The 16,852-nt window shown below is 55.0% G+C and overlaps 2 protein-coding genes across 2 annotated transcripts; one reads left to right on the top strand and one right to left on the bottom strand.

Annotated features, from left to right (window-relative positions):
- Positions 1–2,777: 2,777 nt before the first annotated feature.
- Positions 2,778–8,924, bottom strand: LOC112316685 (heterogeneous nuclear ribonucleoprotein A1-like). Its single transcript, XM_053922908.2, is given in 4 exon segments — positions 2,778–3,817; positions 4,380–4,520; positions 8,589–8,642; positions 8,843–8,924. Coding segments are annotated over 4 exon segments (1,242 nt in total). The 3' UTR covers positions 2,778–2,852.
- A 3,262-nt stretch (positions 8,925–12,186) lies between these two features.
- Positions 12,187–16,204, top strand: CYTL1 (cytokine like 1). The gene is made up of 4 exons (XM_024573532.4): positions 12,187–12,360; positions 14,106–14,150; positions 14,283–14,411; positions 15,556–16,204. The coding sequence occupies exons 1-4, from the start codon at positions 12,211–12,213 to the stop codon at positions 15,637–15,639; spliced, it is 408 nt and encodes a 135-aa protein (XP_024429300.1). The 5' UTR covers positions 12,187–12,210; the 3' UTR covers positions 15,640–16,204.
- Positions 16,205–16,852: the final 648 nt, after the last annotated feature.

The raw sequence follows: 16,852 nt of genomic DNA, 5'->3' as shown, positions 1-16,852 counted from the left end.
CTCCAGCAGCCCTAACCTTCCATTCTGGGCCATGCAACCCCACTGCAGAGACTAACGTCACTCCCGGGACAGGGCCTCTTCGGTGTCAAGCCGTGTTTTAGAGTCAGCTAGATCAGATTTTGTCCTCGTCTCCGGTAAGCCTGTTTTATTTAAAACTCGATTCTGGTTCCCTTACCCGAAATACCTCCAGCTTGCCCTCTAGTGCAGCGCTGGACATCATAAAGGGGGAAAGAAAGTGACGGAGGCGCGGCGGCACACCAAGGTAAGCCACCGTTTGCACACTCAGTTCCGTGGCTGGAAATCGTTTCACTCAGGTAGCAAGTTGTTCCGAATGATGGAAACAAATAGTGATTTCAGGAGTAACCCTTTATTGAGTCCATGTGTGTACGTGGGGGGGGGGGGGGGGGCGGAGTCTCACAAACTAAAGGTCCGTAAATTGCTACTCGTGTGGTGTGTCTGCGTTTCTGGGCACTATAAAACCTCCCCGGAGGTGCGTCAGAGTTTGGAACGTGGCAGCCCAGCACTCTGAGCTCCGTGTTCTTACACCGAAGCCGTTTGCATAGCAGCTCCACGGTGACCTCAGACTGGGTGATTGTGGGGAGTTCTCGCTGCCATGTGAACCAGGCTGGGTCGCAAGGAAGAAAGGAAGGAAGGCTCCGTCGCTGCCAAAAGCAGCATCCATGGGGTGCGTTTCACTGTGTCCCTGCCCAGGGTTTACAGGGATTCGTAAGGGCTTTAAGGGGGTCGTCATGAACACTGTGAAACTGTACTTGAACTTGGGGGTGTGTGCGCATGTGAGTGTTTGTATGGAGAGAGAGTTAAAGTCCTTCCCAGTTCCTTCCGAGGCATCAGGAACCCACCCTCCCTCGAAGACAAGGAGTAAGAAGCACCGATCCATAGAATAGTCCATCAGGAAGAGTAAGTTCTTCTCTCAGAAACCAGAACCACATGCATCAGGAGCGATAATATTGACTTCCTAAACACAATCGTGTGTTGAGGCAGGAAGGGTGTGGCCTAGGAGGCAGGAGAGAGGCCTTAGAAGTTCTGCACCAGCTCATTTTGTGACCTCTGCTAAGCTACTCCCCTTTTCCGGGCCTCAGTTTCCCTTTCTGTAAATGAAAAGAACGAAGGAGCTGTGCTGTATGGCAAAGACTGCTACGTGATCTTTGGTATCCATTTGTCCCTTCTTTTTAAAAAGATAACATTCACCCAGTTTTAGCAGAGCACATGGCTGTGTGACTGGAGACTACATTTCCCAGCACCCTTTGCAGTAGGTGTGGCCATGTGACTAAGTTCCAGCCAATAGGATGTGAGAAGTGATGTGTATTGGGACTGTACTCTCCCTTCCCATTCCTGTAGGCCTGCAGGACAGGGTGAGCCAGCTTCCCCGCTGCTGGTGAGGACAGCACCCTAAGGAGTAACAGAAAAGCGGATAGAAGGAACCCCTCATAACTCACGCAGCAGTGTGCCCTACTGGACTTGGGCTGCCCGCCCACCTCTGGACCGTGAAGAGAGAATAAAACGCTGTTACAGGTCAACTGCTGTATTTTGGATTTGAGGGTTTCTTTGGCTCTGCAGTTTAGCCCGTTATTTAACTCACACAGATCGGATGAACGCCATCCAACGTGATCCTCCTCCTCCTCCCACCCCCTGCATCCGGAAGGACGCAGGCTCGTAGCAGACTTCCAGCAAACGGAAGAGAGGGAACCGACAGAGGAGCGCGCGAATGGGTTTCCCAGTCGGGAGTGCTGTGGGGATGACTCACGAGCCAGATCGGCTGCGGGTGAGATCATGTCTAAACTTGCTTCCAAACCTAAGATCCCGTCCTGTGGCTTCTCAGGACCGAGGGTCACTTGGGAGCAGCGCAGCGGTGACTGGCCCGTCTCGGCCGCGTGTTCACCGAACAAAGGGTGGGGGGAGGTTCTAAGAGACGCCTCTCTACTACCCCTCTCAGTTATTCACTCCGTCCGTCACTCAGCACACTCGCGTTCATCTCAGGCTGGGCACCCGTGGGCATGGAAATGCACCAGTCCTCGGGCGACCCTCGCAAACCAGTGACCCGCGCTGGTCAGTAAAAGCATTTTGACTCCGTGGAGGCTCCCCCCTGGGGATACGGATGGCGGAGTCGTCAGAGTCACCCCAGAGCTGGTCTCTCGGACAGAACTCTCTTTATCTTCGCTGCCTTTAACTTGGCCGGGAGTTCTCACTTTGCCTTGGGGAAGGTCATCTGTCAGAGCCGGTTCTCAGAGTCCTCAGGGCCTCCTCCCCAGTCTCAGTCCACTCCCTTCATCTGCAGAGCAACTGGCCTGGGGCTCTTAGGAGTCAGAGTTCCAGCCATGGAGGAAGAAGAGCTGGCTGTGGTCTGAGCCCACCGCTGGCCATTGGACCCACCGCTCATTCAGTGTTCAGCTCTGCAGCTTGAACAAGTCATTGCCTTTCAATTTCTTCATGGGTAGAGTGGGGTAATGTTTCCTATCTTACGGCGTTGTGTGAACTTTGTGTTTTTTTTTAAAAAAGACACATTCAGCGTCATGATCAGACTATTACATTTAGCAATCAACAGCATGGGTGCAAAAAGAAAAAAAAAACTACATTAAAAACCCTTTGTTGGAATGCTTTACACCTTCCACAGAACAGAAACCAAAATAACCTGTTATACAGTTAGTCACAAATACAGTCCTCGAGGCTTTTTTGCCCATTCACATGAGTGTTGTGTAAAGCATGTCTTCTTTGTAGCAGCGAGGCCCTGCCACCACTGTGCGTGGCTGAGGTCACAAATCCGTTGTAACCTGTAGCTTCCCCGCCACTTCTCTGGCTCTCCTCTCCTCCTAAGCTTTGTTTCCCGGCAGTAATTAAAACCTTCTGCCACTGCCATAGCCGCTGCTGCTGCTGGAACCGCCATAGCCACCTTGGTTTCGTGGTTTGGCAAAGCATTGGCCTCCACCACCACAGGGGCCAGAGCTTCTGCCTCCAAAGTTTCCTCCTTTCACGGGTCCAAAATTTGAAGACTGATTGTTGTCATTGCCAAAATCATTGTAGCTTCCGCCACCTCCAAAGTTGCTTCCGTCATTACCAAATCCATTATAGCCATCCCCACTGCCACCATATCCACCACCACCACAGCTGCCACCAAAGCCACCTCGACCACTGAAGTTTCCTCCATGACCAAAGTTGTCATTCCCACCAAAACCACCTCCATGACCACCTCTGAAGTTTCCAGAACCACTGCCACCTCTTTGGCTGGATGAAGCACTAGCCATATCTTGCTTAGATAAGGCTTTCCTTACTTCCCAGTTGAGGCCATTCACAGTGCGGTATTTCTGAATGACAACCTTGTCTACAGAGTCATGGTCATCAAACGTCACAAAAGCGAAGCCTCTCTTTTTGCCACTGCCCCGATCAGTCATGATTTCAATCACTTCAATTTTCCCATGCTGTTCAAAATAATCTCTTAGGTGATGTTCTTCAGTGTCTTCTTTAATACCACCCACAAAAATCTTTTTCACAGTTAAGTGGGCACCTGGTCTTTGAGAATCTTCTCTTGAGACAGCCCTCTTTGGTTCCACAACTCTTCTCTCCACCTTGTGTGGCCTTGCATTCACGGCTGCGTCCACCTCCACAGTGACCTACGTGACAAACCCAAAGCCTCTGGAGCACTTGGTGTTTGGAGCTCTCATCACCACACAGTCTGTGCACGTTCCCCACTGCTCAGAGTGGCTCCTCAGACTCTCACCTGTTGTTTCAAAGCTCAAACCTCTGATAAAGAGCTTCCATAGCTGTTCCGGCTCTTTGGGAGACTCTGACTTAGACTTGACGACTGCAGAAGAACTTCAACGATGCTTACTCAGCAGCGTCCACCGGCAGAAAGGAGTAATGTAACAAATGTATCTGCCAGCCTACCTTCCGCCCGTTGTGTGAACTTTGAATCAAAGCACCCAACCGAGTGCCTGCTGCCCCCCAGTGGCTCGATACATATGAGTGGAGGCTGATTCGGTAGATGAGGACTATTCCTCTGCCCGGCAGTATGGCTGGCATCTGGTGGGCGGAGACCAGGGGTGTTGCTAAAATATATAAAATGCTCAGGACAGCCCTCCACAATAGGGAAATATCTGTCCCAAAACGTCAATTGTGTCAACACTGGGAGACGTCACTCTGATCCACTAAAATGCCAATTTCGACGTGGTGCACTCAAACTGTGGCTCGGGCTGCTGTGTGCGGTGTGAAGCGCCACGCTTGCCTCGGCGTCTAATGCATAACTGCAACACGGCATTTCTGGGACTGCAGTAGGAGTGTTGGAAGCACTCGCCTCCAAATGCCAGCAGCACGAGCTCTAGTTTTCCATCCACATGTGCGTCATTGCTGGCCGAACCTGATCCTACCTGCTCGGGTCCCCTCGATTTCGGGACCCCCGGGATCAGGAAGCATCACCGTGGCCCAGTCTGGCTGGCCATTGCGGGGTTCCTGTTCTGAATGCACAGGCACCCGGACCCAATTTGCATAATCAGAACCACACATGGGGCCTGAAATAGGGAAGGAGCCGAGGTGGTGAGGACGGTGATTACCAGTTAAGGTGTGATGACTGTAGCATTTTTCAACCCCTATTTATCGAGCACCTACTACATTCCAGGCACTGTGCTGAGTACTGGGTATTTGGGGGGGGGGCAGGAAACACAGTCCCTACAATCATCGCATCCAGCTGCTGTCAGATGGCTTTAGCATGTATTATTTTATTTACTCAAACCTTTGATGTAGGCGGAAATGGTGTTGCATACAAGTGAGAAAATGACACCTGCCAACAAGTGCACAGTCGGGATTTTTGCTGCAAAGAACAGAGTGACTCCCAGGTCATAGAAGCATCACAGGAAACTGTTAAAGGGTGCCTGTTAGCTCACATGGTCCCTGGGATGCCCAGAGCCTCTGCAGCCAGGCACTCTGATGACAACACCCACTGAACAGGCTGCAGTGCTGTCCCATTGCTTCCAGGCACTGGCGGGGGAGACGCTGACCGTCTCTACCCTCCTGCGCCTGCAGGACAGCCCTAGTTAGATGCCGCACATGCCAGGGGTCACCCAAAACATTAGGGATGGAAGCACTGCTGAATGTATTGTCCCCCTTTTCTAACTCCCTCCTCCTTTCTGCACAACACCCCAATTCCTCCCCGAGCCCCTATCGGGACCGAGAACACTAGTCACCATTTATCCACTCACTGAGCAATCACCATAGGCCGAGTAGTGTAAGAATCACGTTGCAAAAGTCAGTCACTTTAACCCTCCCATAAGGACTATCTTTCCATTTTCTGTATGCGAGCAGTGAGCCTCAGGGACTGATCATCCAGTCTCTTCCGCGGGGAACCTGCGTCGAGACCTCCTGGGAGGCGGGCCCTGCTGGGCACTCTAGCACACGATGGAATGAAGGCGCTTGGCCCTAAGATTCTGTAGCGTGCCCCGTGAGGCTGTCGGGCTACCGATATTGAGGGCTCCGCTGGGCACTAAATGCCTCCCCAGTGGGGTCTGTAGTTTTCAGATGACCGTGCAGGTGCTTCTGGTATTCTGTAATCAAATTTCTATTTCACCATAAATGTGCAATTTTAGCAGCATTTCGAGGGAGGTCACTGATGGCCAGGAGGGGGGCAGCAGACACCAGTGGGGGAAAGTGCGTTCTGCCTCTTGCTCTGACCTCACTGCAGGGCCTCTGCGCCGGGGCTGCCGCGAAAATGCACCCAGACCCAGCATCAGAAGGTGGAGCCTGGCAAAGAACCCAAGACCAACGTAAGAGTCGGCTCAATGAGGATGAGGACGTCTTTGTTCCTCTTCTTTTTGACATATAAACCACACAGGGAAATGGGAAGATGTCGCTGTAAAACACCAGGCATGTGCACAACAGGCAACGCTGTTTTTAAGTGTGTAGATGAATTTTCTTTCCTTCTCTCCCTCCTCCTCTCTAAAATCAACAAGCGAGTCCTCGGGCGAGGATACAAAAAGTGACCATTGAAGAAGGAAACTGCAGTGTGAGTTACTTGTAGATCAGGAGCTGTAACTGGCTTAACAGCTTCATTTGCCAGAGAGAAGAGAAGCCCCCAACACCACCTCTGGCCAACAAGAAACACTAACGCTACCGCTGGAAGGGACCCAGGGCAGCTTAGAGTCTAAGGGGGAGTTTTAGGACTTGGCCCCCGGGACTGGAACGAGAGCTGCAGCTCCATCCAGACACTCCTCCGACTACCTCCCGGCTCTGCCGATGCACCCCTGGCCTTGCCTGCTCCTCTGCAGACAGGCCTGCTCCAGGGCGGGGACACACTCCTGGCAACCACGCAGGAAGGCTGCTGGGGTTGGACAGCCACTTTCTCCTGTATCCATCTATTAATCCCAGGGAAGGTGCCGATTGGTCCATCCTGGGACATCTACCCATCACCATTACCATACTGGGGAGGTAAGTATTGGCCTAAGATGCAGTTAAGGAACAAGGTCTATGACCATAAAAAAAAAGAAAAGAAAAGATAAAGAAATTGAAAACCACAGCTCCCAAAGTCACTCCAGCTCTTTCACGTTTATTTCATCTCTACAAAAAGTCTGTGCAGTAAATGTTACGAACCCCACGCGTCAGAGAAAAACGAAGGACGACAAGGTTTGCACAGTCACGTCAGAACAGAAGTGAAAGGGATAACGTACAGGTTGCCAGTCATAAAAACAGCGGCAGCGACAAAAGCACAGCATGGGGAGTGGCTGTGACATTGTAACAACGGTAGGGCCACATGGGCCCTGACTTACCCAGGAGTCACCTGGTAATGCATGAGTATACGGATGTCTAACTGCCATGATGAACCCCCGAAACTAATGAACACTGTGTCAACTGTGACTAAAAAGCAAATTTAATAAAACACCCACATGAGAGGTGGACACCTCAGTCTGCATTGCTCCAGAGCCTGTGTCCTTTCTGCTAAGCCAAGTCAGGGCTCCCCTGGACAGATTTGCTGCCGAGTCCTTTCTGCATAAACAGACCCAGAGAATGTGTTTGGGGAACTCGTGCTGCACATCGCTTCTCATTAAATTTTGAATCGTGTATTGAGGCTTTATAGAAGGGTCTCTATTCTAGAACATGGGGTCCTTTTCAGAATCACTGTCCCAACGCCAAGCGCAACGTCAGTGTTTGTCCTCAGCCCTTCCCTCCGGGCCCTGCGGGCCAACTTTCCGTGTGGGCTTGCCAGCAGCATGAGGAACGAGCTCAAAAACACACAACCGGGGCAGGCGTTGCAGCTGTTAACCGAAGGAACACCGATGTCAACAGGAACTCCGGAGGCAGCAGTCTGGCGAGTGGCTGAGCCTCTTCCCTCCAACACCCACTGGCTGCGAGCGCTGGGCCAAGAGGCACCCGCAGCCCTGGCTCCTGCATTCTGACCTCGGACGGCAGGCGGGCGGGCGGGCAGGGACCCCCAGGTGGCCTCCAAAGCCAGGTGCTGACATCAGCATCTCAGACTCTGTGTCTGTCCGGGGTGATGTTTTCCTCAGAATGGACGCTGCCGCTGGGCTCTCCCAGTTGTTGGCAAAAAAGTTACTGGCTGGACATTAGGCAACTGAGGAGACCTGAGACGGGCCAAGCACGCACAGGACGGGAACATAGGGGCCGCTCAGGAAAGGTGGGATTCTGCGTTTGAGCCAAGTAACCAGGGCCGAAGAAAACAGTGAGTTCCTATTTCTTGTGGTCTGCTCAGGAACTTCCCATAACCCCTTGGGGCTGGGAACAGAGAGTGTTTCTCCAGATACTGCATCACTCATTGAAACATGCCAGTCTGATCAGACACAAAGAAAAGGGTAAATGTTCTTTATCTAGAAATGCTAAAAAGGAGTCCCAGGCTGCGAAAGCGCTCACTAGGTCACAAGACAGCTGCAGGCAGGGTCTGCTCCCAGCCCAGAGCTCAGGACTTTCTCCAGGTGTTGGCAAGATGTTACCTCTCTGGATGGGGATGGGATAGCAGGTGCCCTGGACTGTATTGGCAGCCACTTTGTGACCACACAGGGGCTCGGCTTTAAGATGGAGCGAATGGTATGTATGTCCCCGCAGGCTCCGCCAAAGCAGCAGAACCAGAGAAAACAGCCTGTGTGAAGGTCAAAGTCCCCTTGGCCAGTAACTACGGACCCTTCGGAGTGCTATGGGGGGTGATTTGGAGCGAGTCACTTAACCTCTGTGCCCTGAAATGATGGTAATAGAGTCAGCGTGTTCATACTTGCACAGGTCAGAGCAAGGCAGCACTTCCAGGGCCAGCGGTTGTCGACGTCATCATTGTCACTGGGGTCAGAGTGCAGGCTGGGTGGCACAAGATGGCCGGGACCCAGCCACAAACCTCGGAGTGTGCTGCGGGCCTCGGGGACGCAGGGACACAGGGAAGGATCAGAGACGGGCTGGCCTGGGTGAGTCTCTGCTTCCGAACTGGGTACTGGGAGGGGACAGCACTCTGGGCAGAGACATTAAATGTGATGCCACTGTGGGAAAGGGCCCTGAAGCTGCTTCCCATGGAAGAAGGCGCAGGAAATGGGGACATGTGCCCTGCGAGAGCAGAGTCTGTTTCTCCCAGGTGGGGTGGGCGGGGGTACTGGTGCAGACAGGATGAGGAATGACAGTGGTCTTGGGGTCGCCACGGGTCTGTCCTGTGGAAGAGGGGTTAGGCCATGGCTGGCAGCAGGAGGGGTGGTCGCTGTGTCCCACCTTCCCCCCAGGAAGCATCTGTGGGAGCCAGGGCTGCCAGAGTCTGGAGGGCGGCCTTAGCAGGCAATAGCCCCATCAGGGGAGCCATGCGAGCAGACTTGGTCGAACACCAGATAGAGAGGCTGTAAGGGAGCACAGGCACCAGGCAGGTTGGCGTGGAGCGCGGCCAAGCTCCTGGCAGTCTCGATCTCTGTCCTTCTTCGGAACACAGAGAGGCAGGGCATTAGTCCGCTAAGCAGCTATGATGAATCACCAGAAACTGGGCGGCTTAAAACAACGCACATTTGTTCTCTTTTGTCCTCCATCCTGCAGGCAGGATGTCCAGGAGCTGCCCTGGGCTAAAATCAGGATGCGGGCAGGGCTGGTTCCTCTGGAGGCTCCAGGGCAGGACCCTTATCCTCGTCTCTCCCAGCTTCCAGAGGCACCTGCATCCCCTGGCTTGTGGCCTCTTCCTCCAGCAGCAAAGCACCTCCCAGCTCCCCTCTCTCCACCCCACCCCACCCCACACCATTTGGTCCCATCTGGTCTGGTCCTGTCCCCCATGCAGGTGGAGCTCCGCAGGCGCAGGCACAGCACGCACCCTGCGTTTTCAGTTAGTTGCCTGCTCTCTGTCCTGTGAGGACGGGACCCCTACCTCTCGCATGGTTTGTCCCCACTGTCCATCCAGGAGACTCTCAAAACCGTAGCTGTGTGTCCAAGAATGAACAAAGAATCCACTCAAAGAAAATGCTGCTATCTGGCAGAGAAATGTTCCCCTGCTCGCTCCTGAGTGCTGGTGGGCGGGCTCTCTGGACATTGCGAGGCTCCATGAGGCTCCATGAGGCCCCACGAGGCCCCATGAGGCCCCGCGTATGTGGGCCCAGGCTGCGGATCAGACCTGCGGGGATGGCAGGGCCTTTGGGAGAAGACAGAGGCTCTAGTCTGTGGGGAATTCCCCCCTGGATATTTAATACTCACACTCTGGGCAGAGCAGCCTGACGCTGCAGGAGCAGAGGAAGGGGACGGTGGCAGGGGGCCAAAGGGCTGTGGGGGGTGGGGGGTGGCAAAGGAGACCTTTATGAGAGCAGACATGGGTCTCTGGAGCCGCCCGCACCCGGATAGGGTTGTGGGCAGCCAGTGTGGGGCTGGCTCTGGCTGTGCCCTGTGGGATTTTAGTGGCTGTGCCTTGCTCTTAGTAACAATATTAACAGCCATCAGGTTAATTAAAGCCTTCTGAGCCTCTGCTCTGCCCCGCTGGGTGCTGACCAGATGAGATGAAAGGAGCCCCGGGGGGTGCGGGAGAGGGGCGAAATCCCCTCGGCTCTGTGTCTGGTGCCCCCAGTGCAGCAGAGCTTCGGGTTTGCCCGGGGGGCCCACGGACACCCACTCGCAGTGTCCTGAGCAGGACAGGGCCAGGTCTCTCCGAGACACATTAGCTCAAGGTCAAAGGCGTCCCTGGGTCCTGATTTCCAGTCCAGGGACGGCCCCTGGATCTGACCAGCCCAGGGACTTGTCTGGGTGCCTGGGCTTGTTTTCCTCCCTGTCCCCAAAGTGACACTCTCCCCATGAACTCGTCTGGGGCCCCGGAGCGTTTCCCAGGGGCCCTGGGGTCCCTGGCCGGGCGATGCCCCAGAGTCCCCCACAGAGAGAGTGAGGGGACTCCTTCACCCAGAAGGAATATCCGTGTTTGCCGCTTGTCCCTCCAGTTCTGCCCCGTCTGAGAGGGTGCCCAGGACACAGTCCCCAGGTCACCTCACTAAAGGTATGTAGAGGACACCCACCTACAAAACAGGGAGGCGTGACCATGACCCCTACCCAGGGCTGCAACACCAGAAAAACACATAAATGGAGTGGTGGGGCTGGAAGGGACCTCTGGCATGGCCCAGGTGACGCCTCTGTTTATGGACAGGGAGTGGGTCTCAGGGCCAGGCCAACAAGGTGGGAACAGCTACAGCCAGGGTTCCATCCCTGCGGCGGACCCAGAGCCACGCCGTGCCAGGGCCACCATGATCCTTTCACTCATCCCTCTGGTCCCCGTCTTTGGTTGTTTTGTTCTGGGATATGCGGTTGGCCTGGACCCCTTTCGGCCCCTCTGGCAGTGACAGAGGCCTTGGAGACAGGCAGACCCAGGCCTGGGGCTTCATCTGTCTCCACCTTAGCCTTGTGATCTCAGGGAGTTTCCTATGCCCTGACCCTAGCTCTCCACCTCTGTGAAATGGGAAGCACCCCACCCACTCCACTGGCTTTCTGGGAGCTCAGGCGCTGGCCATGCAGTTGCTGCACATGTGGTATCTAAGTGATGCTCATGCATCTGTGCCGGGGCTTAAGTGACGCTCAGGTTAAGTGAGAACCTTCCTCTCTTCTCACAGCAGCTCCTTCTCCCTGCTGGCCCCACAGTCTTGGGCAGCCCACAGGCCCAAACTCCTCTCCAACCGCAGGTCCTGCTCCAATCGGCCCATTTGCCTCCAGCTTTGTGACTCTAGGCAAGTTGCTGGAGCTGCCTGAGCCTCAGTTTTCCCACCTGGGACAGGGGGCTGTTTCCTGAGGCCCCCGTGGTGCAGGGACAGCTGTAGGACTGGAGACGGTGACATCAGCTCTGACGTTAGCCCAGTGGCGTTAGCTCAGAGTCTTATTCCTCACCACGAATTCGGAGCTGGGGACTCCCATCATCCCCATGTCACCGACAGGGAGAGGGAGGGAAGCATTAGGAAACCTGCCAAGGTCAACGCCAGAGGTGAGTAACTATGTGTCCCATCGAGCATCTAAGGAGACCACTTATTGTGCCCATCCCAGGAGAGCGGCCTGCAGGGCACCCTGTAACAGAGCAGAGTGTTTGGGGAACTGCTGGCCTGGCCTTGGGGTCTGCTCTGTGTGGGGCCTGGGCCGGGCGCTTGACGTGGGCTAGCTGGGGGAGTGATCACCCACCCCCCGCCATGGGTGCCAGTGCCAGCCCACCTTCCAGATGCCCAGACACAGCTGCTCGGACGGTAGATGACCGCCTGAGGGTCCCCGTCTGGTCAGTGGGGGGTGGGGGGGTGGACTTGGACACCCAGCTGCATGACCCCAAGCTCCGTTCACTGGTACTCAATCCATCACTGCTGGTCCTTTCCCTCCCCCACCTCTGCTCAAGGAAACCAGCCAGCTTTATAACCGATCCCCAGTGTGAGGGGACTGGCTGCCCACTCCTGGCCTTGGCTGAACCTCCCCCTCATCCATCTTGGTCTCCCTCTTGTCTTCTACCCCCACCCCCGCCCCCAATCTGTGGGGGCCCCTTCAGTCAAATCCCCTGACCAGGGAGAAGCTTGAAGCTTGTATTGGAAGTGTGCAGAGCACCGCCCTGCTTACCCTCCAGGCATCCAGCAACCCCCAGGCAGCCCCTCCTCTCACAAGGGTCTGAAAGGATCCAGTGTCCAGGTGGGCGTACTCCATGGCCTGGCTGGGCCCCACAGGAAATGGAGGCGTGGAGGACCACCCCCAAGCAGCTGCTTAAAGGGGCAGCTGGCCTGGGGCTGCAGGAGGTCCCTCTGCGCCATGATGCCCTTGCTGCTGCCCCTGCTGCTGCTGCTCCTGGCCGGGCCCCCCGCCGTAAGGCCTGCGCCCCCGACCTGCTACTCCAGGATGCTGGGCCTGAGCCGGCAGATCACCCGGGACTTCCAGAGCCTGCAGGCCACCGAGCCCTCGGTGAGTCCCCTCTACCTGCACGGACCAGGAGGGCCCGTGCAGACCCAGTCCCCAAAAACGTGCTTTTGAACCAAGAAAAAAAAGAAAGCACTTTTTCTTTTCTGGTCATTGTTACTCTTAAAGGTATTTTTGTTTTATTCCCATCCTTTTAAATACGGGACCAATGGTTTGCAATTTCTCTTAAGTACAAAGAAACATAATCCAAGACTTCACAATTTCTGCTTGTAACTTGCTAGCAAATACCAGAGGATCTGTTGTGAGATGTGGAAAATGGAAGAAAAAACCTCCCAACAGAGTTTGGCTGATGAATTCTCTTCCCTGGCCAGCGGGCTCTCTGGGGGTGACTCCCAGACCTGGGCTCCACCCCCACCGCTGTGGGACCCGGGACCTGGGCAAATTTCAACCCCTGATCCTAGGGTCCTGCTCCGTGAGCACGGGCAGCCGAGTGCCCACCCCTCGAGGCAGCTGGGAGGGTTCGAAGGGCGACTGCAGGTGCAGGAGGCAGAGCAGGGCCTGGTGGGGGACCCCAGGAGTAGCAGCTGCTGCCTCAGAGGCAGACTGAGGGCCACTCAGGACTAGAACCCGGACCTCCTGAGCGCCGCGTGATTCTAAACTCCATTAAAAACCTGGGTAAAATTTAAGTGTCCCTTTACCACTTGTAAACAGTCCAAACAAAACGTAACGTTTCTCAGATGTGGAGTTTATGGTCCCCTAACACCTTCTTTGTATTTTCTTTTAAAAGTTAAATAATGTTTACTTTTTTCTGATTTCGAAAGTCAGGTAGTTTGTAGAACGGTTGGAAAAGGCACAAAGGACAAAGAATTACTTGCCATTCTGCCCCCTAGAGGTGACTGCTGACATGACACGTGGGGGGAGTATTTCAGGTTCTGGTCTGCACAAAGGTATCAAAGTGCATGCGGGTGTGCGTGCGTGTGCAAGTGCAGGTGGGTGTGTGCACACGTGTGTGCATGTGTACGAGCGGACTGGGTCAAACAGCACAGCACTCCGCAGTTCCCACACTGAAGTGGCGCCGTCACACGAGCTAACACCCTTCTGCAGCTACCTTCTGCCGCGTTCGTGCCCCGCAGCTCACCCGCAGGCCCCTTGGGGTTGTGGGTGCGGAGCAAATGTCTTTTCAAGGACTCTGATTTAAACGGTACAACGAGTGTGTGGGCTCCCAACTGCAGAGCCGGGCGGAAGAGGAGAGACTATGCATTCTCTCATTTCACAACTGGGACGCTGAGTCACGCAGAAGGAGACCTGCCCCGGGTCACACAGGGGATTCCAAAGAAGGTGTCAGGGCACCACAAAACCCTCTGGTAGCGTGGGACCAGAATCTGGGTCTCTGGCCTTCAGTCCTACACCAAGAGTAAAATACAGTGGTATCAAAGTATACAAGCATACACACTTTGGTATTAATGCAGTATATTCTAAATATTGCTACACCTAGATTACAGTTACAGACTCTTTAGTATATGCATGTACGTGTGTGAACTTGTGGGTGTGGATATATTTACGTATATTTACAGGTGTGGCTACATATAGTGTAAGGCAGCCCCCTAACTCATAGTTAGTGACACCATGTCTGCACTCCGACCGTTGGGTTCTGGAGCAATGTGGCCACAGGACACGGGAGCCCTGCGCGTGTTGGCCTCACAGCCCTGGGCACCTGCGGCTGGTCCACCCGCCACAGGGTGGGCCAGGAGCCCTCTGAGCCCAGGCTCAGGGTGTACCCCTTTCTGCAGGAGCCGTGTGTGAGATACCTGCCCAGGCTGTACCTGGATATACACGTAAGAGGGGTCTGCCTGCCTGGGGGAGGCACAGGTGATGGGGGGGGTCTCGGATGAAGGTCACAGGAGCCCCTAGCTCCCGTCCCTGTGGCTACTGGAGTCCCCCATGAGACCCCCTGTCCCCACTCCCAGAATTACTGTGTGTTGGCCAAGCTGCGGGACTTTGTGGCGACCCCCCAGTGCTGGAAAGTGGCCCAGGTGGACACCCTGAAGGACAGAGTGCGGAAACTCTACACCATCATGAACTCGTTCTGCAGGAGGGTAAGAGGGGAGGTGGGGAGAGAAAGTTGATGGGTGCTTCCTGCTCACACAGCCCTTCCTCAACCACAGTTGCCCTTGGTAAGTGGCGGGGACTCAGGACAAGCACCTTGCCTCCAGAAGCTCCATGCTGAGGCAGGGACAACACCAGGCCCACGTGCTAACCATTTGACCCAGACTCTGGGGAACCAGGCGGGGCTGTGGTCGGGGCAGGGGGCCACCAGATGTGAGAACTCCCCGATCCCCTTCCAGAGTCAGAGGAGGCTTTGTGCAGAGTCCTCAGGTGTGCTCATGGCAGGTAGAAGAGGGGCCAGAGGCAGAGGCAGCAGGAAGTTAGCACTAGCTAAGACGTGGGCAGGCACTGGCTTGGGCCTCAGACACACCTGAGCTGCGGTCTTTGTCTTCCCGCTTCACCGACAGCATGTCCCTTCACCTCTCTGAGCCACAGTTCCCTCATTTGTGAGCTGGGGACAGATAGTGACTGTCTCGGGGCCACTGGGAGGATAATAACAGTGCACCCTGACCGTGTGTGTTGGGTGGCACTGTGGTAACTCCCTGGACCTGAGAACCCAGAAGGGGGACTAACACAGAGTTCCCAGCAGCGCGCTGGCCCACGGTTATGTCCTTGGGCAACTTTAACAGTCAGCGGTTCAGTTATAATGTATCTGTTCCCACGTCAAAGACGTGGTAGGCATTTGCTCCCCACACCCATTTCCCCCCTCCTTCCTTTCTCCCTTGGTCTGTGGGTTGGGGATGGGGGCAGTGGAGATAGGAAGGAGACATAAATAACACAGTCTGCAAGTGGTGTTCTTACTCTAAAGCATTTGCAGGTGAGCTCTGGCCATTCTTCATGGTGCCCCACTGCCTGGCCCAGAGCTGTCGCTCAGTAATTAAGGGTCATCATTCATTCCCTCCCTCCCCATCTATCCATCTGGTCAATCAACATATGTGTGAACTCAGTAAGTGATAAAGAGCACACGAGACTCAGTGGGAACGTGAAGACAGGACCATCTCTCCTTGGGAGAGTAAGGGATGGGAAGTTGCCACCCAAAGGAACAGCCTTTGAGGACAGCCAGGAGTCCAGCATTCGTGCCTGGGCTCTGCAGCCACCCCCGGTGGCAGCCGGCTCACAGCATGCCTTTTCCAGGACCTGGTGTTCCTGACCGACGACTGTGGCGCCTTGGAGTACCCAATGCCAGTGACCACGGTCCTGCCCGACCGTCACAGCTAAGGCAGCCCAGGCCAGAGCGAGGACCCAAGGGGACAGAATGACGTCGGCAGCCCAGCGCAGTGGGCCATAGCCAAAGTCCCCTCAGGTCTCCCTGTTTACTGTAGCATCTCAAACTGTCACATGTCTCTCCCCCTTCTGGGAAGCAGGGCTTGTGCCCCGGCCCCAGGACTCCCCTTGAGCATAGCTAGAGCCTTGCTTCCATCCCCCTTCGCTTGTCTCACTGGGACGCTTAGATACACGAGCCAGCAGGCTGAGCTGACCACTAAGAAAAGCGCACACCCGCTTCCTGCTGCTGAACGACAAGCTAGGGAACAAGCCGAAGGCTGTGTGCGGAGTGCCCTTCGAATGCAGCAGCGGCACCGCTGTCCTTTCTCGATAGGAACCGGCTTACGTTTAACCAAACTTGTTTCCTGCCCTCTCCCACCACAAGCTTCCCTTTCCTTTTTAAGGAAACAGGCTGCCTATAAGATGTATTCACAAGGTCTGTAATTACACGGCGCCAAGGGAACCACCCTTTCATTGAAAGGGGATGAAGAGCCAATAAAGATGATCGGTACAGCAAGAACCCCGTGTCCTGCTGTTCGTGTCCAAGGTGTGTCGTGCTTATCTTACCTGCTGTCTGCAGGGCGCCCTTCCTCCCTTTCTCCACCGGGCGCCGGCAGTTCTGGGTCTGCTTCCTCTCACTGCGCGAGTGTCTGTCCTTCCCGCATTGGGAGATGCTCTGATTTAGGTTGGGGAACATCCTGGACTCTGCGTGGTGCCCACGGGCAGTACGGTCCCTGGTACTCACTGCAAACGTCAGTCTGCTTAGTCCTTGTAACAAACCTGGGGACAGGCATTGCAGCAGACCGAGGCTCACGTAGATTACGTGACTCACCAAAGGTCGCCGGCCGGTAAGTGGGTTGAACTGGAGGGCGCTGAAGCCCATGCTTTTCCCAGGGCCCCACGCTGGTTCTCTGCCGGTGAAGCAGCCTGTTTAATTCAGGAAACCTACAGAAACATCTCAGTTAAGTAAGTGGATTGTTGAAAATCCGTCACATGTGACGTACGGTTTGTGTCTTTCCCTCCCTTCCATACATACGGGCCACACTTTTCCTCCTTGACCTGAGAGGTCTCCGGCCTCTCCGATGATTTATGAGGAAGCCCCACTAGGTTTTCATAGTCTGTGCAGAAGCGCAAGCCCCAGCACTGCTGTGTCGGGCTCCTCAGGCGG

Source organism: Desmodus rotundus, chromosome 4, assembly GCF_022682495.2.
Source record: "Desmodus rotundus isolate HL8 chromosome 4, HLdesRot8A.1, whole genome shotgun sequence".
NCBI classification, from domain to species: domain Eukaryota; kingdom Metazoa; phylum Chordata; class Mammalia; order Chiroptera; family Phyllostomidae; genus Desmodus; species Desmodus rotundus.
This window is presented reverse-complemented; position numbering and strand designations above follow the sequence as displayed.